This window comes from Tenrec ecaudatus, chromosome 9, assembly GCF_050624435.1.
Source record: "Tenrec ecaudatus isolate mTenEca1 chromosome 9, mTenEca1.hap1, whole genome shotgun sequence".
Lineage (NCBI taxonomy): Eukaryota > Metazoa > Chordata > Mammalia > Afrosoricida > Tenrecidae > Tenrec > Tenrec ecaudatus.
Genome location: NC_134538.1, coordinates 51639382 through 51663512, shown reverse-complemented (window position 1 = coordinate 51663512; position 24131 = coordinate 51639382). Strand labels below are relative to the sequence as shown.

At 49.1% G+C, this 24131-nt stretch overlaps 1 protein-coding gene across 2 annotated transcripts in view; it reads left to right on the top strand.

Annotated features, from left to right (window-relative positions):
- ARNT2 (aryl hydrocarbon receptor nuclear translocator 2) overlaps positions 1 to 24131 on the top strand; it is a 227260-nt gene that overhangs the window by 104565 nt on the left and 98564 nt on the right. For both annotated transcript variants that reach the window (XM_075558077.1, XM_075558076.1), the window contains exons 6-8: positions 18925 to 19027; positions 23501 to 23566; positions 23957 to 24042. In XM_075558077.1, the coding sequence (XP_075414192.1) occupies positions 18925 to 19027; positions 23501 to 23566; positions 23957 to 24042 (255 nt within the window). The remainder of the gene's footprint in view (positions 1 to 18924; positions 19028 to 23500; positions 23567 to 23956; positions 24043 to 24131) is intronic.

The following is a 24131-nucleotide window of genomic DNA, read 5'->3' as shown; positions in this document are numbered from 1 at the left end:
CTGTACTCAAAGGAACTGGTCTACAGCCAGCGTTTAAAGAGGTAGCATATGATCAAGAACCAATGGTACCGAAGGAAGATGTGCAAGATGCAGTGAAGGCATTCGCCAAGACTCCAGCAATTGACACATTACCAATCAAAATGTTTTCACAAGCTCATGAAGCCCTGGACGCACTCATTAAGCAGTGCAAAGAAATTTGGAAGACCAAACGACCAGAAGAGATCCCGATCTGTGCTCAGAAAGGTGACCCAACAGAATGTAGAAAATATTCAAGAGTCTCATTAATATCACATGCAAGTAAATTTTTGTGGAAGGTAATTAAAAAGCTATTGCGGCAGTGCATTGACAGAAATGCAAGCCAGATTCAGAAGAAGTTATGGCACAAAGTGTATCACTGCTGATGTCAGATGGGTCTGGGCTGAAAGCAGAGAACACCAGAAGAATGTTTACTTGTGTTTTATTGACTATGCAAAGGCTTCCAAGGCTGTCAGTCCATAACAAAAGCTGAACAACCCTGAGAACAATGGGAATGACAGAACACTTACCGTAATTATGCTCTTGGGGAGCCTGTACACAGACCGAGAGACTGCATTTGCTCAGAGCAGGGAGATGCTGCATGGCTCAAAATCAAGAAAGGTGTGCATGAAGGTTGGATCCTCACTCATTCAATCTGTATGCGGAGCAAACAATCACAGGAAGTGGACTACACGAAGAACGTGACCTCAGAAATTGGAGGAAGGCTCATTAACAACCTTCCATATGCAGATGAGGTGGCCTTGCTTCCTAGAGACAGAGAACTTGAAGCACTTACTGATGAACATCCAAGGCTACAGCCTTCAATATGCATTACACTTGAACATAACGAAGGCAAACATCCTCCCCACTGTACCAACAGAACACATCTTCATGAACAGAACACACTGACTGATGTTGTGGAGGGTTTCATTGTACTTGGGTCCACAATCAATGCTCATGGAGCAGCTGTTAAGAGATCAAAAGAAGGCGGAGGGGAAGGGGAAGAAAGAGGAGCTGATTCCAAGGGCTCAAGTAGAAAGAAAATGTTTTGGAAATGTCGATGCAACCTATGTACAAGTGTGCTTAATGCAATGAATGATGGATTGTCATAAGATTTGTAAGAGCCGGTACTGCCCCTTCCTGTGATGTGTGGTTACCTGTCATTATGCCCCCCTAAGGAGAGATAACCCTTGGTTAGCAATAAAGGGGCTCTCTCATGCTCTAGCAACCAGGCTCCCCCCACGAGGACCGCCAAGCGGGGCTGAGGTGAGCATGCTACTAAAAAAAAAAAAAAAAAAAGATTTGTAAGAGCCCCCTAATGAAATGATTATTAAAAAAATAAAACAACAACACACACAAAAGAAATCAAAAGAAGACATAGATTGCATTAGGCAAATCTGCGCAAGACTTTTTTTAGTGTTAAAAATGAAGATGTCACTTTGGGGACTAAGGTGCCCCTGACCCAAGTCATTCTGTTTCCCATTGCCTCATGTTGCCTGTGAAAGACACAGTATGGAAGAGCAGAGAAGAACTGATGGTATGTTCGTGAAGAACCTCAAAAGTGACACGGACTGCCAGAAGAACAAACAAACCTGTGTTGGAGGAAGTAACACCAGAGTGCTCCTTGGACGTGAGGATGAGATTTCATCTCAGTCCTTGGAGACACGGCAAGAAAGACCAGTCCCCAGAGGCAAGAATCACGCTTGGAAGAGAAAGGAACAAGATCCTCAGTGAAGTCGGGTTTCAGTACCACCGCCATTGTGTGGCTGACATTGGACCGGGCAGTGTTTCAGACTATTGTACATCGGATCCTTGTGAGTCAGAACCAGCTTGACAGCCCTTCACAACAACAGTAAAAGAAGAGCATAGGAGCGATGTCTCAGAATCGCATGGTGGGTGATGGGAACAGTGCTGGGTGGATGGAGTAGCAGATGTCCCTGTGCAGTTCTGCCCAAACCCTCCAGAACCCTTTCTTGTGCTCTGGGAAGAAAATGCCTACAATCCCCAAGGAGTTCCTGGTGAACCCACTGTGTGGCTGGAATTTTCTCTCTACCCAGCGGTGCCTTGGAAGAAATGCCTGATGATCTGCTTCTGAAACATCAACCACTGAAAACTCTGTGGCGCGTCATTAGCTCGACTCTGACACAAGCGGGGTCACCATGCGTTGGAATTAACTCAACAAGTACTGGTTTGCCCCTCGTGAATTGGGGTACTTGTCCCCGTAGTTCTGGCCAAGCCCCCCACAGAGATCAGGACATCTAGGGTGATGTGCCCACGTTCCTGGTGGAAGTACCTGCTATCTCTCAGACTTGTTGGACGAAGCTCACTGTACAGTTTGTTCAGAAGCAAACCTCGTGCACTATAGTGCTTGGGTGCCCCGGGCGGTGGTGGGTGTTTTTCCTGTGTTTACAGCTGTTAGCATGACGGGGCGCAGCCTTTTGAGAATGGGAACACATTGTCATTGGAACGGCGATTATGAAGCATCCTCCAGCCTGCGGGCCCCCATTTCAGGGAGACACACATTTTTGGAATCACATCAAATGTTGTGCATCACAGGACCCCTGCTCTGCTTTGGCTGCTAATTATTTTCTCTTGTTTTCCTCCCTGGCTATCGTGGCTTTCCTCCTTTTTAACCAAGATAAGATGTTTCCAGTTTTCTTAAGGATTCTTTTGATGAAATAGTTCGACTTCATATTTGTATTTCTTTTGTAGCCTGGGGCGCATTTTTATGTGCACAAAGCTTTCTTTTGTGCCCGTATCCAAGACAAACTCAGGACTCTTCCTTTCTAAAAAGTTAGCACCAACCGTAATAAAGCCTAAAAATCTGCTCAGGGGTAACAATTGCGGAAGAGCTTGCGACCCTTAGAAAGAGATGCCCCGTTGCTGGAATCTTTGCAATAGTTCTTCTAAAGTAGGGGTGAACAAAAGGCTTCTTGTTGTTGTTTTTAATAAGGCCACCTAGTAGAAACTCTAAGCATCGTGGGCCACACTGTGTCCCACCTACTCAGCCCTGCCACTGTGAGACAAAAGCAGTCACAGAGAGCACATACACCGACAGTTGTTGGCTGTGTTCCAATAAAACTTTATTTACAAGAAACAGGCAGTGGGCCAGATTTGGCCCACGGACCATTGTTTGCCAACCCCTATTCTAAAGCGCTTAGGCTTTCCGACCATCTTGGAACATTATGGTTGAAAAGTCAGAGGTGGATTATCAGTCCTTATTCTATTTCACTGATTAGAAACATGGAAAACCTGTCCATTTGTTAGCTTCAGGGCCCACTGTGACTTTTCGAAGTAGAATAGTCTTACAAATGTGCACCTCGCTTGTTGGCAGGAATTTTGATTCTGACGATCTATCCTATGACTCAGGAGCCTGGTGACACACCAGTTAAGCACTGACAGATAGCTAGTGGTTCAAGCCCACCAGCTGTCACGCAGGACAAAGGACCGAGACTCTGCTCCCATGAAGATGTCAGCCTACGACCTCCCTGTGACTTCCTACTCTGTCTCAAAGGGGCACTGTGAGTTGGAATTGACTCCGTCTGTACATGTGTGTTCATAGATGTTCACGATAGCAATCTGCCATGTGGAAAATGAGAGAGCAGGTGAAATATCCAGCAGTAAATGATCTACTCAGAATAACATCACAGAGCCTTTGAAATTACATTTATGATAAGAGATGTATGAGCGAATGTCCCATGGCATAAAGTAGGAAAACATATACTATGGGAGCCTATTTAAAATACAGATTAGACATGCATAGAGAAAATACATTTAAATGTTAACAATGGTTTTCTCTGGAGACAAAGATGACAGTTTTACATTGCATAGACCCGTGTTTATATATTTCTATTTACATCTGTAGATATTGTAGCAGTGGAATACATAGAAATGTAAATATACTCATGAATATACCACGGTATGCCAAAAAAGTATTGCTACTTGGTTTCGAGTTCTTGTAAGCATGGGCTTATTCCAAACAAAACATACTGAAGCATGTCTCCATGATCGGTGAATAGCTACAGACAGATTCTCTCAGTCATATCTTAGGGTGCCTGGGAAAATAGGTCCAGTCAAACCAGGAGCAATTGGCGGGGGCTCCCAAAGGAATGATCTTCATAGATTTTCCCAAAAGCCAAACCACAGAAAGTAGAAAACTGCCTTGGTGAGCAAAAGACCGGGGAAGTTGTTCCACGGAAGTTCTTCCCCGCCCCCCACCCATGTCGACCTCCCTGTTTATTCTGCCAGGGCAGCAAAGGCGATGAGAACTTCATTGGGAAGCCTTCCGCTGTCCACCCTAGAGCCGTGTCCCTGCCCCTTCAGACTTCATTTTGTTCCCACTTAGAAAACACTGAAAACATCAGAAACACTTAGAAATCATTGCACAGAAACATGACCCGAGTCCCTCATGGAGGCAAATCTGCCGTTTTGATGTTTCCCTCATGAGGATGCACATTGAGCAAGGTCATGTCCTAAGAACTTATTGTTCTTAGATTGGAGCTCGGATTAAGTGCAAGCCTAAAATCCATTCATTAATCTATGTTTTCTGTCTGCCTCTGGTTTGCCTTAGAGACATCTGTGCTATTTTATGGTAGGGAATCTCATCGATCATCTCCCTGGAGCATCCGGTCCTTCTGTGTATCGTGCCATTAATTTAGCACATTCTCTCCAAACAATCCAGAAGGGAAGATGAAGCCAGAGCAGGCTAACTACAAATTGTAATACATGGATTATTGACTCACACAGATTCAGTCCTTATGTGACTGGATGCTATTGACACAAATAATGGGAGTTGGTAGTCAGGCAAAGCTACACTAATACCCACTGACCACATCAGCCACAGGTCTGCCAGAACAAGACAGATCTTAATAAATCAAGTCGTTAGCAAATGTTATTCCGCCTGCTGATGGAGAAATACTGTTGGTCTAGCTGTCCTCTGCTTCTTCACGCTCCCCATCATTTCAGCCTTTAGTCCTCAGACTACTGGCATGTTGGAGGTAGAGCCAGTTTCCACATCACCTCCCTCTAGTATGGCCTTTGCAGTGTGTTGTGCACCTCGAGGATCCAGTATTCCAGGGCCCAGGGCTGGTTCCTCAGGGGCCATATAGAACCTTGACCCAAATGTGCTCTGTTAGGAGCCTAGTACCAGGCATACCCCACCCTTGGAGTCTGTAAAAGTATTGTTTGTCATTTTTCTTCCCTGCTCAGAGGTTGGTCCTCCCCTTTTTCTACCAGCAGAAATTCCTTCGTCTTCTCCAAGATATGTGTATACTCCCCTTCCCCGCGCTTGACTTGATTTTCCCAACTGTCTCCCTCATCGCTTTGGCAGGAACGTCTGCTGGTTTGGGGAGCGCTCATCCCATCTTTGCTTGGCGGCCACTGCGTGCTCATCTTCCTTCCCTCGCTCTTGTCAATATGACCACAGCTGAAGTGAGGACTCCGGTCAGAGTAACCTTCAAGCTACACAAATAGAGAGGGCAGTGTGCGGTTCAGGCCGGCTCTCTGGCACGTTGCTTGGCAGCCTTGGTTAGTGGATTGCTTGACCTGAAGGCATGAGCTTGCCTTCATGTTGGTGTTTATCTTTATAGCCATGGCCTTAGACAGCATCTGTCCTTTTGTGATTGACCAATTTCACCCAGCATAATGCTTTTCAGATCCCTCCATGCCAGGAGGTGCTTCATGATTTCATCACGGTTTTTAGAGATGTGTAGTGTTCCGTTGTGTGTATATACCAACATGTTTTTGTTCATTATTCTACTGATCTGTTGGTGATCTGACTTATTTCTTTGGGTTATATGCCCAGCAGTGATATTGCTGGTCATATGGCATTATTTCTTTTGTTGGTTGTCTTAGGCATTGGCACACTGCTTTCCACATGGTTATACGTGCTTCCAAGCCCACCATCAGTTTATGAGAGTTCCAATCTCTCCACACCGTTTATAGCATTTGTTGTTGTTGTTTTTAATTGGGCTGTGACGATGGATGGAAGATGGTATCTCATCGTTGTGTAGATGTGCATTTTCCAGAGGCTGATGAAGGAGAGCATTTCCTCACCCACTCAGGTGTCATCTTTTGTGAATTGTCTGTTCGGGTCCTTTGAAGAGGGGTATTTATGATCTTGCAATATTCTGTAGATTTTATTAATTAGTCCTTTGTCCATTATGTCATTGCTAAAGATGTTTTCACAATCTGTGGGCTCTTGTTTGACTGGTTTGCGGTACACGAGTGTTTCATTTTTAATATGTTCCAGTCATCTATTTTATCTTCCACTGTGGTATTGATTTAGGTTGTCTTCTGGTTAAATATAGTAACTTTTTAAATAAGTTGGAAAGGGGCATTTAAGAGGCGTGCTAATCTTTGTTGGTTTACGTGAACATGTGTCTCACCGAGAGAGGGGGAGCGGGGACTTGAGGTAGTGGTGGGTGGGGTCGGTGGAGAGTATATCTGGTAATAAGAAGGGTCATAGATTGACCTGCTGTATTTCAGAGTGAGAAGGCAGTAGGCTGATGTTACTGTGGGTATAACAAAAGGATCCTGGTTTGGACCTCAGTATGCTTCCTAGCTCTCAGGGAGCTGACCAGGCCATGTAGGAAATGCTCTCCTACAAGGAGGGGGAGGGTTACCCTGGGAAAGGGGGAGAGGTATGATGGTTCTGCCAAGAGATCTACCATCCATGAAGGGATCCCAGGGGTAGAAGACAGGATGGACTGGGAGAGAGTTGAGAGGGGACTTCTGTTCAGGTGGGGAGGAGGTGAGTTCTGTGCACAAGCAGCTCAGACTTACTGCTCTGCTTCCTGGTTCCCAGGCAACTGGTGGGTCCATGTAGGAACTGAACTCTTGCAAGGGGAGGGAGGGTTGAGCAGGTGATAGGGCATAGGTGTCCAGGCCACACAACTCAATCTGGCCTCCACTCAGGGTTCTCAGGTGTCAGACTGGGAGAGGGGCGCTAGGAGAGAGTAGGCTTCTAATTAGGGGAGGGGGTGAGTTCCTTGCCAAGACTGGGTAGGGGGAGCTGCAGAGATTGACTGCTGTGCCCAGCTCTGGTTTCTCCGAGGGTGAAAAGGTGGTTTGTTTGGCTTTTTAAGGAAAAAATTAAAAATAATCCTGAAGCATCGAGAATTCTGGTCAGGCCTCTGATTTCCACGAGTGCGGATTCTGACTGGTGCGAGGAGAGCTCTGGATAGGAGACTCTAACGGGTCTCCAGCTTCCTTGAGTCCTCTGAGCCCACTGTTGGAGCCACTGTGTCAGTCCATCTCCTGAGGGCCTGCTCCTTTCCTCCACCCTCTACTTTAGCTGGAACGTACACATGAGCAATTGATGGTCTGCTCCACAGTCAGCTCCTGCCTTGTTTTAGCTGTTAATATCGAGCTTCTCCATAGGCTTGCCCCACAGCTATCGTCAACTTGATTTCTGGATGTTCTATCTGGAGAAGTCCATGTGACCTGTCTCCTTTTTTATTGTTGAAAATGGTATTAGCTATGAACAAGTCCTTCGTCTTCCAGAATTCTATCATGAGATCTCCAGCTTTGTTTGGAACATCAAGACCATATTTTCCAACTACCGTTCATTCCTCTCTCTTTCCAACTTTTGGATTCCAATCATCAGTAATTATCAGTGCATCATGATTGCACGTGTAATCAATTTCTGACAGCTGTGGTTGGTAGAATTCTTCAATTTCTTCATCACTAGCTTTTGGGGTTGGTGCATACATTTGAATAATAGTTGCATTGATTGGGTTTCCTTGAAGACAGATACAATCCTATGAGAGCCAGCATTGTACTTCAAGATTGATTCTGATAGATTTTGAAATATCCTTTTTGTCTTTGAAAGCAACACTATTTCTTTTCATTGTGTTTTTCCAGAATGGGCAACACCAGTCCATTTCAGTCTATGAATGCCTACGATGTTGATCTTTATGCATCCCATTTCAATTTAACGACTTCCAATTTTCCTAGATTCATACTAAACACTTTCACATCATCATGTTCGACTCCACTCTGAGAAAGCAGCTCTTCCTCAGTCACATTTCGAGTACCGTCCAACCCGAGGAGCTTATCCTCAATCTCTGTCTCTAGCAGTGGTCCACCTCGGCTCATGAGGCCCTCAGTATCTGACGGTGCTTCGAAGCTGGGCATAAGGTTTGCAGCCGCTCCTTCCTCTGAAGCGGGCAGCTCAGTCGTTCTTCTTTCTCTGCTCTTAGTCTGGAAGCTCCACCGAAACCTGTTGTGGTAGATATATAATCGTTTGTCAATTTGAGGATTAAGAGTGCAGGGGAGGAGTCTAGCTTGTCAATCAGACCATAGCCAATGAGGCTCCCATGTGGGCTTGGCCTTCTCCTGAAAATTCTGGGAAATCGGTATTTCTTCCTTGGAGGTGGGAAACTCTCTCTTTCTCTCTCTCCCACACCCTGGGAAACATAGCAGCTGACAAGACATATGGATCCACCCTGATGCACCCCTGGGTGCTGGAGAAACCATGCAGAGACCCCTGCCAGCACTGAGATGTTTCCAATGCCACTGGATCCAAAGACTTTCTACCCACTGGCCTGTGATCTTCTACGTTCGGTGTCATTGCATGTGTTTCATGAGTCTGAAGAGGACTTTATAGATTGGTATTGGACATATGGGCTGATATCAGACTTATGGGCTTGATCTGGACTGGGCTGGGATGTTTACTCAATATTCAATTGCTCTTGTATATAAAGCTCTCTCTTATACACATGTGTGTCCATGGATTTGTTTCTCTAGTCTACCCAGACTCACACACCTGTTCACTTTGAGTGACCCGGTTGGCATTTGAAATACCGGTGACATAGTTTTCAGCATCACAGCTACCCCCAAGCCACCACAACAGGACAAACTGACAGACAAGTGCTGGGTAATCCAGTCCCCGTGTGCCCCACCCCCTCCCCCTGCTGGCTATTTACCTTGCAAAGTGCACATGGGAAATGTTCAGCCCTGGGGCCATCAGATGCATGCTCAGATCTCTACACAAGCCTTCAAAGCAGGCATGCCCTGCTTTTCCGTCTGAAAGGGAGACTCTGAGAAGTCAAATGACTTGCTCCAACTTCCCCATCTAGCTCAGGCAAGAGCTATGTCTCAGACACTTGCTGTCTTTTTCCCACTGAGATCACAAGCTTCAGGTTTGGGATCTCTTGCCAACTAGTGAATCCTTTTACTTTGCGCATCAAGTCCAGCACAATATCTGCTTCCACTTTTTATGCTTGCTTGAAAGATTTACAGGGCTCTTCTTCAAAGGCGGCCATTGTGTAACGTGAGCCTGCCATGCCCTGAAGACGAATTACCAATGATCCAGCGAGGCTCTTGATGACAAACCTCACCTGCTATATCGCAGGGCGCCATCTTAGCACAGAGGCGATTTGACAGCTGTTTTCAGGAGCGACTCACTCCTTCTGTGACGCTCAGCCACACTGCTAAGAAGCGGGAAAGACAGCGTGGATTTTGCCGGGCGTTCTGATGAGGACATGGGGGTGTGGGCCGGAGACGTATAGCGAGTGAGGTTGAGCACACAAGAGGTCCTAGGAGTGACAGAAAGATACACGGTGGTGCCCAGCTCTGGGAAGGGACCAGAAGGAAAGCAGGTCCGAAATCAGCATGCAAGTTCAACTGCAGCCTCTGCTGTGATGGGAGATCTGCCTGAAGTAATCCATTGTTCCCCAGGACAGAGTGACACTGTCCCCGAGGCCTCTCACCACTGTGCGTCTTTATGGAAGCAGACTCCCACCGCCGTCTCCGGCTTTTGTTTAGGAGCCCAGTGCTTAACCCATTTCTCTACCAGAGCGCCTTCTTTCTGGCATGGCACAGGCAAAACAAAACAAAACAAGAACCCCGCTGAAGCTATGGTGGAGTGGTAGAAAGAGCCTGGGACTGAGGCTTTAGACAATCTGACAGAAGTACCTACTCTCTCTCTCTAGCTTCTTCATCGGAGACAGATTACTACTGTCTTCTGAACCTCTATTTCCAAGTCCGTGAAATGGCATGTCGTCAGTATCTACCTCAAGGGTTGCAGTGAGGCTTAAATAAGTAATGTGTGTGTGTGTGTGTGTGTGTGTGTGTGTGTGTTTAAGGAGTTTGGGTAGCACAGCAGTTAAACATTCAACTGCTAGCCAAGAGATTGGCACTTCCGACCAATCCTGGGTCTCCAGGAAGCCGGTGTGGGCAATGGAGGCGGGGTCAGGCCTGGCGATCTGTTGGCGCAGAGATAACAGTTGAGGAAACCCCGTGGTGAGTGGATCCCACTGTGCTGTCTGGCATCGCTATGAATTGGAATCAACTTGATGGCACCCCAAAACAACCACAAACGCTAGGAAACAGCGAGACACATGCGGCTCTCTTGGACCGTGTGCGTCCATCTCCTAGAGCCATGGGAACATTGCGAGACGCCGGCAAGTGCCACGGCCGAGTCTGAGGGAAGTGCTGGAAGGACCCAGGAGGCTGAGGAGCTGTGATGCGGGAAGTGTGAAGATCGTGTTGTTTCAGACGGAAGGAACCAGGTGGACTGGAGCTCAAAGAATGCCTTGGGACGAGGGCCGTAGATCTGATAACTTGATGCCTACTTCCAGTGAGTGCTTTTGGACGCACGGTGACCCTGTGGGACACAGGAGAACTGCTCCGTCGGGTTCTCCGGCTGTCAATCTCTATGGAAGCAGACCGCCACTTCCTTCTCCCATGAGCGGCTGGCGAGTTCAAACCCTTGGCCTTTTGGTGAGCAGCCAAGCACTTAACCCACTGCACCACCAGGGCTCCTGGCTAACTTGAGAGTGGGCTGCATAGCCCCTGAAGGTAAGAATCCTGTAGAAGTAAAACAGAGGTTCTCCTCGCTGCTCTCCGGGACGAGCTAGAACTGTAGGGTGAGTATTCTAGAAAGATCTATTTTCACTCTGGGACACAGAGAGTTCTCTAGTTCTCTGAGCTGCCAAGTCATCCTCGGCTTGTGAAGTAATGAGCTCCCCAACACTGGAGATATGTAAGCAAAGATGATGTGGAAAAGTACCGTGGAGAGGAATTTTACGCTGGGAGAGAATGAACCAGAGCACGTGTGAGCTTTATCGAAAGTTTGAACCCTCAAATCTAAGCCCTGGTTTCCTCCCTCCCATTTGTAACGATTTTCACAAAGTTGGTGGCGATTCATGTTGCTGATTCAGAGATCTTGCTGATGGATCAGGTGCTGATGTGGAATCAGGGTGGAGTGATGGGACCCAGGTCCAGGGCAGAAAGAACAGGCCCAGAGCAAAGGAGGGTGTGGTGTGCTTCTGCATGAGGCAGGAGAAAGGGGCAGAGCCCCTGTGGAGTCAGCCCGCGTTCTCAGCAAAGTAGGAGGTAGGGTCATTGGTGGGGCAGGAAGGAGAACTGAGTTGTGACATTTGTGTGTGGAGAAAGCAGTTGAAGAAATCAGGATTACGTGATTGATTGGAGGAGGAAGAGGTGAACTTGGAGATCCTGGACTTGCGGTGACAGCAGAGCCAAGGAAACGATGCTGCGTGATGCCCCCCACTGGATTTGATTGTCCTGATGTTGGATTCGAGGAGCCAGACAAGGGGCTTCCACGGATTCAGAACGGAATGTTTTCCACATGCACTTGGAAAAGAAAGAAATAAACTCAAACTCACTAGAGCTGCCCCTCTGGGCTTCCAAGGCTGTAAAGCTTGATGGGATCGGAAAGCCTCATCTTTCTCTCTCGGAAAGGCTAATGGGTTCAAACTGCTGACTTTGTCCTTAGCAGCCCAACGCATAACCCTCTGAACCACGGGGGCTCAAAGAAAGAACAGGGGTGAGGAAGTCAGTCTTTCCTGAGAGTAGTTGACATGGTTAGAAGGATGCTGGTAGCTTAAAGCAGTAGACGCTCTCTGTACACAAAGAACAGGCCGGGGGAGACCAGAGCGGAGAGGCCTGTGAGTCTAGAGCGCTGTGAGGGCTGTGTTAAGTTACATAATCAGATGGAGCCATGATGGGGGACTGCAATCCCAGAGTGTATCACCCGACGCTTTCTGGATGAGGATGAGGAGACATGGGTGGAGATGGAGAGGGAATCATCCGAGGTGAGCAGGGTGAGTGGCTGAAGACAGAAGGACAAGTTACAGGGAGGGACTGGCAGGCCTGGGCCAGGCGTGCACAGGACTAAGCCCTCCCAGGCATGGGATGAGGGGCGGCCTCTCTGCACCATGTCAGCATTGGCCTGGATGATTGTGCTGTTGGGGACCTGCTCGAGCCAAGCCTGAAATCTAGGCCCAAGGAGTCTGTAGAGGGGAGGAAGACCCAGGGCAGTGCAGTAGGTGCTATGCTGGCCCCGGGCTGGCTTCTTTGCCGGGCAGGTCCATCGTCAGCGCACCCAATGCACAGCACAGCCGTCAGGCGAAGCTAGAGCAAGTCAATTTCCATTAAGCTGGACTGCACTGGCCGGGGCCAGAGACCGGCCAATCACAGGCAGATGTCTCCAGTGCTATTGCGTTTGTCAGAAATCCGGTGCACACACAACACTGCCAGGGCCCACCGACTACACACAGGCGCGCGCTCATCCTGAAGGAGCATACAAAAGGGGGCTCACTGTGCTTGAGGATCTCAGAGACTGACAGAGAGAAACAAAAACAAAAAGCAGCCGAGGAGGCAGTAGTCTCTCGGGGTCATGACAGCGGCCCAGGGAAATGTTTGTTCACTTCCTCTTGTTCCACAGCTCATGTGCTCCGCAGCTGTGGTTTATTTTCAGAGCGCACTGTGGAATCTGACAGGCTCTCAGGCTGGCCTGCTTCACAGCTGAAACCCTTTGCCATTTGGGAGATGATCTAGCAAGTGACAATTTACACTAGCGTGGCCATTATAAACCAAGCCGTCTGTGAGCGAGACAGACAGGTGTCAACTGGGTGGCTGCTGACAACTCCGATCTAGCAGCTGCTCAGGCCTCCTCCACGGATGCATGTGCGCATGGCTAGAGCCTGACAGGCTGCGAGGGAGTGCAGTCTGGTGTGCACAGCCTACTTGAAGACGTGGAAATAGACATGGAGCCTGATCGCAGCTGGGGTCCTCGTGGCATCGTGGTTAACAAAGTCAGCTGCTAATCAAAGGCTGGTGGTTCAAAACCAGCAGCCGCTGCTGGGGAGGAAAATGAGGCTCTTCTGCTCCCATATGGATGCACAGCCTTGGAAAACCTATGAGGCAGTTCTGTTCTGTCTTCATTAGTTCCTGTGAGCTGGAATCCACTCGACAAGGACGGTAGTGGTTTTGGGGGCTCAAGTTTTAAGCCAAGGTGGGCACCATCAGTTGTGTGTGTGTGTGTGTGTGTGTGTGTGTGAGAGAGAGAGAGAGAGAGAGAGAGAGAGAGAGAGAGAGAGAGTTGAAAGTTGGACAATAGAGAGGAAGCTCTTGCTGGTCTCCGGGGAGTGGTGGGAGGGGTCCTGATGCCTGAGGCAGAGCAGGAAAAGGAATAGGTTATAGAAACCAGACGACTGGTGTAGTTTTCCTTGCTGGTGGCTGTGTTCTTGCTGCTGTTTGGGGGAAATCTTTACAAGACAGGCAGCCTCATCTTTCTCCCAAGGGAGAAAGCTCAAAACTGCTTACCTTGCTGTCAGCAGCCCAGTGCCTGTATACTCTGCACCAGCCCCATTCACGAGGTGTATGATAACGAGCCATCCCTATCATTTCATTTGTTCTAGTTGTCTTTGAGTCTACACCAATGCATGGGGCCCCTGTGTATGCCGAGCCATAGCATGCCAAGGTTGTCACTTGATGGGCTTGTAGCGGGTCATTATGAGGGGTTGGGGATGCTGCTTTGGAGCTGGACCAAGAGGCGGTGTGCATCTGCATCTGAGAAGAGGGAGGAGCTGGTGCTGGACTGATGTTGGTGTGGCAAACCTAATGAGACCAAACACCCTCACTTGGGTGGTTGTGAAGAAGAGAAATGAATTTCCTTACAGTTCTGAGGACTATAGGTCCACATCAGTATCTCATCAATGTCAATTCCTTCCTTGTGGGCACCTCTGGTGTTCTCTGCTGGCCTGGCAAGATAGTTAAAGTTTATTGTGCCAACCTGGCCGATAAAGGCAAGTGGGGTTAATTGAAGGGTGGAGGGAAAATGGCTCAGTGAGCCTCGCCTTTCTAGTTCTCAGGTCTCTTGCTTTGTGATGGTCGGGCCAGAGTGCAGCTGCCTTAGCCAGTTCCCTGCTTCAGCTGTCAAGGCTCACTTCCTGCAAGACATCCCTGAGGAGAAGCCACATGGACCTACCCCGATGCAAACCTGGGTGCTGGAGCAGCCGCGTGGAGACCCCTGCCAGCACTCTGATGCTTACACGCTCACTGGCTCAACTTTCCTCCTGCAGTTGGCATCATAGTGTGTGTTTTGTGAGGCGGAGGAGGACTTTGTGGATTGGTGTCGGACATATGGGCTAATGTTGGACGTGTGCGTTTGGGCAGCGCTGGGTTGGGATGTTTTCTTTTTTTTTTTTCTTTATTATTATTTTTTTAACAATTTATTGGGGCTCATACAATTCTTATCCCAGTTCATACATAAACATACATCAATTGTATAAAGCAGATCTGTACATTCTTTGCCCTAATCATTTTTTTCTCCTCTTTTCTTTTTTTACATTTTATTAGGGACTCATACAACTCTTATCACAATCCCTACATATACATACATCAATTGTATAAAGCACATCCATACATTCCCTGCCCCAATCATTCTCAAAGCATTTGCTCTCCACTTACGTCCCTTACATCAGGTCCTCTTTTTTTACCCTCCCTCCCCTTTCCCCCCTCCCTCATGTGCCCTTGGTAATTTATACATCGTTATTTTGTCATATCTTGCCCTATCCGGAGTCTCCCTTCCCCCCCTTCTCTGCTGTCCCTCTCCCAGGGAAGAGGTCACATGTGGATCCTTGTAATCAGTTCCCCCTTTCCAACCCACTCACCCTCCACTCTCCCAGCATCGTCCCTCACACACCCTTGGTCCTGAAGGTATCATCCACCCTGGATTCCCTGTGCCTCCAGCCCTCATATGTACCAGTGTACAGCCTCTGCCCTATCCAGCCCTGCAAGGTAGAATTCAGATGATGGTAGTTGGGGGGAGGAAGCATCCAGGATCTGGGGGAAAGCTGTGTTCTTCATCGGTACTACCTCGCACCCTAATTAACCCATCTCCTCTCCTAAACCCCTCTATGAGGGGATCTCCATTGGCCGACACTTGGGCCTTGGGTCTCCACTCTGCACTTCCCCCTTCATTTAATATGGTATATATATATACACATATATACATATACACACATATACACATACATACACACACTTATATCTTTTTTTTTTGCATGATGCCTTATACCTGGTCCCTTGGCACCTCGTGATCGCACTGGCTGGTGTGCTTCTTCCATGTGGGCTTTTTTGCTTCTGAGCTAGATGGCCGCTTGTTCACCTTCAAGCCTTTAACACCCCAGACACTATCTCTTTTGATAGCCGGGCACCATCAGCTTTCTTCACCACATTTGCTTATGCACCCATTTGTCTTCAGCGATCCTATCATGGAGGTGTGCAGTCAATGATATGATTTTTTGTTCTTTGATGCCTGGTAACTGATCCCTTCGGGACCACTCGATCACACAGGCTGGTGTGTTCTTCCATGTGGACTTTGTTGCTTCTGAGCTAGATGGCCGCTTGTTTATCTTCAAGCCTTTAAGACCCCAGTCACTATCTCTTTTGATAGCCGGGCACCATCAGCTTTCTTCACCACATTTACTTGTTCACCCACTTTGGCTCCAGCCATTGTGTCGGGAGAGTGAGCATCATAGAGTTCCAATTTAATAAAAGAAGGTATTCATGCATTGAGGGAGTGTCTGAGTAGAGGCCCAAGGTCCTTCCGCTACCTTAATACTTAACCTATAAATATAGACACATAGATCTATTTCCCCATCCTCCTATATATATTTGCATGTACATGTCTTTGTCTAGACCTCCATAAATGCCCTTTGACTCCTAGCTCTTTCCTCCATCTCCCTTGACTTTCCTCCTGCCCCACTACCATGCTTCGTTGCCACCTGGGCTAGAGTATACCTCTTCTCTAAGCAACCTTACCCTTGATCATTTCCCACCAGGCCTGCCACTCCCCCCTCTCTACCATTTGGGGTCCCATGTTTTTCCCTTGTCCCTGTGTTTGTTAACACCACCTCCTCACACCCCCTACCCCCCCACCCCAAGTCCCCCCGGAACTGTCGGTCCCGTTGTTTTTCCTCCAGATAGTTCATCCAGCCTGTCCTATTCAGCCAGACCTGGAGACACTAACATGCACAAAAACAAGACAGAGGAAAACAAAGCAACAGTATACAACCAGACAAAAAAAAAAAACAAACAAACCACTGACAAAGAACAGAACAAAACAGTTCACAAGAAAAAAGCTTGTAGTTAGTTCAGGGATCATTTGCTGGCCCTTAGGAGCGTTTTCCAGTCCAGTCTGTTGGGGCACCACGCCCTGGCCCCAAAGTCCACTTTCAGCATTCCCTGGGGACCTTGCCACTCCATTCCCTTGCTGTTCCACTGCATTCCCCCAGTGATTTGCCTCGGTGTGGTGGGATCAGGTCAGGTGCAATTCCCACACTGTGTCTCCGGTGCTGTCCCCTGTATTGCCCTTAGTCACTGATTGGCATCATTTCTCATAGTGGGGCCAGCCATGTTGTTCTCTCTGTGGACTGGCTGCTCTACTCAGGAACATCATCCTCACGGCCTGGTGGGCCAGGCTGTGCTCCACTCTCTCCTCCGGGCTGGAGGAGATGAAGGGGCTCTTCATCTTCTCCCGTGTGCTCTGATCAGATATGTTCATCTCCCGGAGCTGCAGAGTCAATGTCGTCCTTTGGAACAAATTCTTTTTGGGGAGGGGCAGGAATCTACTTAATTTATGGTGCTGGGGCCAGCCTCCCAGACCTCTCCACTGGTTCCCTCCTCCACGCCGGGATATTGCATTCACACCTTGCGGCACTGGGTTGAAGTCTGGTCCCACTTTCCCTGTGGAGATATAAACAATACCCTCCCCTTGGGTAGGTTAGTGCCCCATGACCCCGCTCCCCTTTTCTTCCTTGTATTCATCCTTTTGTTCTCCTTTCCCCCCTCCTCCGCCGTTGTCCACCATGTGCATGGGAGGTTTTCTTGAAGTGCACTCGCCCTTTCTGTAAAAGTCCTTCAGGAGTTCGATGGCTTTGTTTCTCAAAAGTTCCCAGACCAACACACCTGGTTTATAGCCCATCTTCACATGGCACCTGCCTTCCCCCACATGTGTGCACAGAGTTCTGTGTCTAATCTGCTTTTTTGTGTGTGTAGGAGGTGGGAGTGAAAACAGAGCAAAATGTTGCAAATTCAGCCAGCAACTTCAGCATCATTTCTCATATCTGCACGTTGTGTATCATCTGCTCTTTTTATAGGTCAAAGGGTCAGATTTAGGTGCCCACCCGACTTGAGTATAATCTGATTAACAATAGCCTCCTTGGACAGTCAGGGAAGGGCCTCCTTGCTCCCACTTTATTTCACCTCCCACCCTTCTCCCTGTGTTAGTCTGGGTTGACTAGAGAAACAAATTCACAGACACTCGTGTGTGTAAGAGAGAACTTTATATCAAAGAGCAGTTGTACATTAAGAAAACATCCCAGCCCAGGCCAGATCAAGTCTGTAAGTCCGATATTACCCCACCTGTCGATACCAGTTCATAAGTTCCTCTTCAGACTCACGTAACCCATGCAATGACGCCAAATGCAGGAAGATCACAGGCCAGTGGGTGGAAAGTCTTGTGGATCCAAGAGAGGTGGAAGCATCTCAGTGCTGGAGTGGGTCTCCATGTGACTCCTCCAGCTCCAGGACTCTGGTTCTATCAGCATTGCTCCATGTGGCTTGTCCAAAAGAATGTCTCACAAGGAGTAGATGTATCTGGCCTCCAGTGAGCTGTTTATCTCCTTAACGCCTCCAAGTGAGGTTACCAGGCTGCAACCTGATTGACCTGTTGGACTCCACCCCTTCACACGTTGACAGGAGATTATGTAATTGCCACATTCTCCATCCCTGGATTGCCCTCTCGTCCTCTATTTCCAAACCCGTACAAGGGATTCCATGTGGGAGAATTCCAGTGTTGGCGCAGTGGTTTCCAGTGGGGCTGGCAACCATGAGGCCAGCCACACAAACCAACAGACTCTCTGAGGGAGGAAGACAGGGCTTCCTACGCCCATAAAGGGAGCCTTGGAAACTCACAGGGACAGTTCTAGCCTGTCTGGCAGGGTCACGATGGGTTGGCACCCACTAAACGGCAGTGAGTTTGGGTTTGGGGTCTTTATAAGGGTTTTCCCTCAAGTATGAGGATTCCAACCAATGTTTGAGAGGGATGAAACTGAATCCATAAGCGTGTTGGTGTGGATTTTGAATCCTTGGCAGAGGTGAACCTCGAACCTTGGAACGCATAAACCTGTATCGAGGGACATAGAATAAGAAGCTGGCCGAGGCTGGAGCCTCTGAGGGCCTCCAGCTGTTAAGGGGTGGACAGAATAGAGAAGAAGAGAGTCTTCCAAAGGACTTGGTGTGTGGAGTTCAGCATGTGACATGCAGCAGAGGAGAGAGAGAGAGAAACATGCTTTGGGTTTTCAATAAGGACGGTGGTGACCTTGGCAGAAATCATTTGCCATGGGAGGCAGGGAGCGAAAATCATGTGATCTGACAAAGCGGAGACAGCAGGGGTAGACGGCTCTGTGAAGAAAACAAAGCATTTTGAATTAAATGGATTTCATTGATTTCTGCGTTTTTTCAGCCAAAGAATGTTGGGAATTCCAAGAAATAAACAACAGCCACAACCCCGTTTGCCCTCATTTGGGGAATGCTCTCCCCATGTCACCCCCAATCAAAGGCAGGGGCTCATGCAAGCATCCTTCTCTCTTTCAGGCCGGATCTTGGACCTAAAGACTGGGACAGTCAAGAAAGAAGGGCAGCAGTCGTCCATGAGGATGTGCATGGGCTCCCGGAGGTCCTTCATCTGCCGGATGAGGTCAGTGTGGGTGAACCAGGGGCTGAGTTGGTTAGCTCCCTTTTGCGATCTGCTGTTAAGAGTCTCCGCCATTTCTGCCAAGATCCAGCAGCTGACTTGGTTCTAGCCCAGGGGTTCCCATCTTTTGTACCTCAACATGTGAACAACAGGCTCCTTGGTCTTCATGGAAGGGTCTCCTTGCTCCTATTTGTTTAATCTGCCCCCATTTCTGCCCACCCCTAGATTGGTGTCCTCCTGTCGACGATTTCTGTCAACTTTCCTCACAGCCTTCCAGCTCTTTCTCAAACCCAACCCGTCCAGGCTCAATGTTTTTCAGGATGTCTTATATACATCCTCTTGATTTCATACTTACTCTTCTATTTCTTTGCAACAACCCATTGATTTATAACTGGTCATTCACTATGGTATCCTGTAAAGATCCTGAGGGAAGAGTGTGATCAGCCTGTTCAAGAAGCAATAGGGAGATTACTCTCGTGGGAGGAGTGAGTGTACTGGGGGCCGAGGAAGACTGGAAAGAGGTGAGGTTGTGGAGCATGGTGTATTGGCTCTATCTACCTTCGAAGACTTTGGCTGGGTCTCGGGATGAGATGGGAAGTCATTGGTGGTCGGCCATATGCGTGACATGTTCCAAAGTGCATTTTAAAACATTATTCTCACTTTGGTGGAGAATAGACTGGGCTGGGTGGGATAAGGGTGTGTGTGGACAGGCAGTGGGAGAACAGAGTCGAAGTGAGGCGATTGTCATGTCCTGCGATATTAAAGGAGATTACAGATGTCTTGATAGTAACGATGGTGAGATGTGGTCAGGTCTTGAATATATGGCAAAGACAGGGCATGAATGAAGGCAGAATTCAGATTGAAGTCTGCGATGTTTGCCTGCCCAACCAGAAAAGCCCAGTTACCATTTTGTAAGATCGTGGAAGCTTGTTGGAGGGGCTGGTGTTGGGTAGACGGGAATTTCAAGCATTTGACGGTTGAGATGCCTATCAGGCATCTGAATGGAGAAATTCAGCCGGCAGTGGGACATGTCATTCTGGAATTCAAGGGAGAGGTTGTAGCTGAAGATAAGGACTGGGGACTGACATTATGGAACTGGTATGCAAGGCCGGAGACCACATGAGATGTCTATGTAGACAGAGAAGAGAGGAGGTCAGAGGACTGAGTCCTTGGGGCGCTCCTACCTGGAACAGGGAGCTAGAGAAGGAGCAACAGCGAGGGAGATGCACAGTGTGAACCACGGGGTTTCTAGAGAATACTTAGCAGCCAGGTGCTCCCGGTGGGTCCAGAAGATGTGGGCTGAGGTTAGTCCCTACCATCGGAGGGAAAGCTGAGAGGAATGGACGTTGCAGGCAGGAGGACAAGGCTGTTGCTCTTACAGACAAGGAGCTCATTTCTGCCATCCCTCACCTGTGTTCTCTCAAACTCTCTGTAAGCATCTCCCTCACAGAGGACTCCGCTCACACCCAAGCCTGCAGCCTTGCTGGGGTCTGGTAGCTAGCTAGCTTTCAGTTGAACCCGGCTCCAGGACTGGGGACTGGGCCGAGAGAGAGGAGGTCACCAGTGGCCCCAGTCTTGCCCAAACAATGTCAGGCCGCTGATTCCACACATCAGCCCCATTCTGCACTCTCAGACCTCCTCCTCTTCTCGGCCAAGGTGCCTCCAGTGTGGACACACGGGGGCTCAGACCCCGTCCCAGGTGAGCTGCTCACGACTGTCCTTTGTCACCCACCTGTTTGCCGCTACCAGCTGTGATTTGCTACTTGTGTATCTGTTGGCTCTCAGGCAGCGCCAGACAGCAGGTGGTTTAAAATAAGTATTTATTGTCACTAATTCAACATTGTTTTTAAAAAAAAATTAGGTATCAACTAAAAAATGTACTAAAATAGTAAAAATAGGTGTCAAATAAAAAAATGTACTAAAATAGTAATGATAAAGAAAAGGAACCCATTTCTTTAGACTCGTGAGTTGGCCTTGGCTCAAGAGGATCTGTGCTGAGATGGGCCCCTCCTCCTCTCTCCTCTCTCGCTGAGCCCAGGGAACAGCAGGGTTGCTTTGCTCCATTTTAATCATTTATGGAGTTTCTTCCTCTGCCGACAACATCATATTTTGCCAAATTCCCTATTACTGTGTATTGCTTTCCCAAGTTGAGCTGCGATCCCCAAAGTCTGAAGCTCCAAACTACCAGACGCCGGAGAAAGACAGGGCTTTCTACTCTCGCACAGAGTTACAGTCTCGGAAACCCACAGCGCAGGTCTCCCCTATCTATCTATCCCGCAGGGCCGACAGAGTCACTATGAGTCGGCATCCACTCAGGGACTGAGTTTGGTGGTTTGGGGTCTCTCGTTATCCAGTGATTTCCCCTCCCTCCCTTTTCTCCCCCACGCTCTCCTCCGACAACCATCAAAGAATGTTCCTTTGGGGTGAGCCTCTTTCTCACCATAGCAACCCCTGCCACAGTGGTCCATTCGCCGTGGGCTGAGTCATTCGGCACGATGGGCTCCAGGTCCATCCCTGTTGTCATGTTGTCATGTGTGTCACGGGCTTCTCGTTCTTCTTTAACTGCCCTGTGTATATGCCGGAGTTTACTTGTCTACTCTGCCAGTGCGGGGCTCCTTTTAAAAAGAAATGTTCCTTTCTTCCGCGTCCGCTCTACTTCAAGTAGTAATCTGGAATTCACCCAGACAACACCTCCCTCCGAGGCTGTGGGCAGCCAGATCACAAATTCTGGTGTCACCACCCCCCTCACCTGCTCCGGTCACGAGAGTAATGCTGATGGGACAATGTAGGTGAGTCCCCATTTGCTTTAGGCTTGTGGCCAAAGACTGCCTGCCCCTCTGTTCAGCTGGCAGGAGGTGCGCTCACCCTCGATTCATGTTGTTAACTTCCCTCCATTAAGGTTGTCAGTCACCGTGGGTTCGTCTTGTGATGCTTATTAAGGTTGTCAGTCATGGTGGGTTCGTCTTGTGATGCTTTGGCTGAGTGGGTAAATGTGCATTCTGGCTTGGTGGACACGTGGTTATTGTCCACCGCCACCAGGGCAACTCTGACTCATGGCACAGCATAATGAAACACTGCCCGGTCCTCCCACATGTCCAAATCCGTCAGCGTGGCCACTCCATCTCATCAGCGCCCCCCATGTCCTTATGTACCCGCTGCTCATCAGACACAGTGCCCTCCCTCAGCAATTGCGCTCTCGAGGATGTGTCTGAAGCTAGCAGGTCAGACAATACTCCATTGTGACCGGGAAGGTTTCATTGGGCTACAGAGTGGAAGTAGATGACCCGGCCCTTCATCCCAGACTTAGTCTGGAGGCGCCTCTGACGTCTGCCCACCCAGGGTGATGCTGCTGGTATTCGGAACACCGGTGGCATTTAGGGTGGCGTGGGCAGTATAAATGTTCACACCAGCCACGCTGTTCTCAGAGGTGCGCACTTCCTCTAAGTATCACAGTGCGCCAGGGCTAGCAGTAGACTACCTGAAAGGCCATTGCATTGCCCGGACCACCAAATTCACCTAGTCTCCCCTCCGCCCTGGCCCCCGTCTGGGGAAGTGCTCCAAGTTGTTGTTCGCCCTGCCAGCCCAACGCTGCCTGGCTTTACCTCTGAGGTGGGCAGCACTGCCAGCTGCTGAGAGCATGACCTTCTCTTCCCAATCAAGCAGTGCGTGCCAGCTGAGTTCTTGCATGACACTGGGCACAGCCTGCCAGGGCAGGGCAGCTGGGGCATGCATAGCTTCTGTTGTCCGGTCGCATTAGAATTGGCCGCCGCCCAAGGCCTCAGTAAAGTAATGCTCTCTGCTTTATGGCCTTGATGATTAAGACATCAGGAGAGGGCGCGCAGTCGGGGAAATGGCAACACGCTTAAAGAGTGAGCATGCCAGGCGCCAGCCCGAGCCTGACCAACATGCTGAGCGGGGAGACCACGGCAGCCAGTGTGGCACCTTGCTTTCCAAAAAGGACCCAGAGAAACACCCCACCCCCGACTTTCCCTCTGCCATCCACAGGGACGTGGCTATCTAGCCATTCCCAGTGCCGGAACGGGGAGGGGAGGAGATGGGGCTTCTACAGCTGTGGATCTAAACCCTGAGAAGATGCCGCTGTTCATTAAGTAGGAAACATCTGTTGTGACTTGAGTCTCTGCTCCTGCCTAAAGAGACACTGTTGTCATCACACACACACACACACACACACACCCTCACCCCCTATAAGCCCTTGTTCCTGAAAGCCACCCAGTTACACTGAATGGCTCACAGCCCCAAGCATGTCATCTGCACTTTGTGGGTTGGGCCTGAAACGGTTGGAAAGTGGGTCCCACTCTTCTGGCCTTCAGCGACACACGGGGAAAGAATTGTCCAGTAAGTCCTGCCCAAGTCAATCTGTCCATACCAGCCCAGGCCCACCTACGGGTGTCGATGCTGTCCATTTGATACACTTGCCTCGGTCTTGGCTCATCTCATCCGTTTATCGAATCCTAGGTGTGGAAATGCTCCTTTGGATCACCTGCCCCTGAACAGAATAACCACCATGAGGAAAAGATTCAGGTCAGTCGCCATTTCTGGGTGTGGATTTTGGGCTGTGCTGGAAGGGAGCTCAGATCCCTTAAGCTAACGAGTAACCTGCGTGAAGAGAGGGTGAAGTGGGAGGTGCTGCATCAGGCTTCCCATGACTGGAAGGAAACGAGGACATTTCGACCGCACAAAGCCACACCAATCGCCATCAAGTCAATTCCAACTCACGGCCACCCCGTGGAGGTGAGCGTAGGCAAGCCCTGCTCCAGAGGGCTTGGCAGCGATGTCAGGATGATGGGAAGTTGAGATTCGAAATCACAAGACCCACACGTGAATGCGTTCTCTGTGGGGTCAAAGAAGTCCTTGCCTGCCTGGTCTCCCCTGCATCCGATGAAAACCCTCTCACTAAGGCTCTCTCTTTAGGAATGGCCTTGGCCCCGTGAAAGAAGGTGAAGCCCAGTATGCGGTGGTCCACTGCACGGGATACATCAAGGCCTGGCCTCCAGCAGGTAACCAGAAGCGGCATGTGTGCCCACTGGGAAGTGATCTCGTATCGCCGGACCATGTGCAGGGACCCGTGGTTAGAAATGCATCCTTG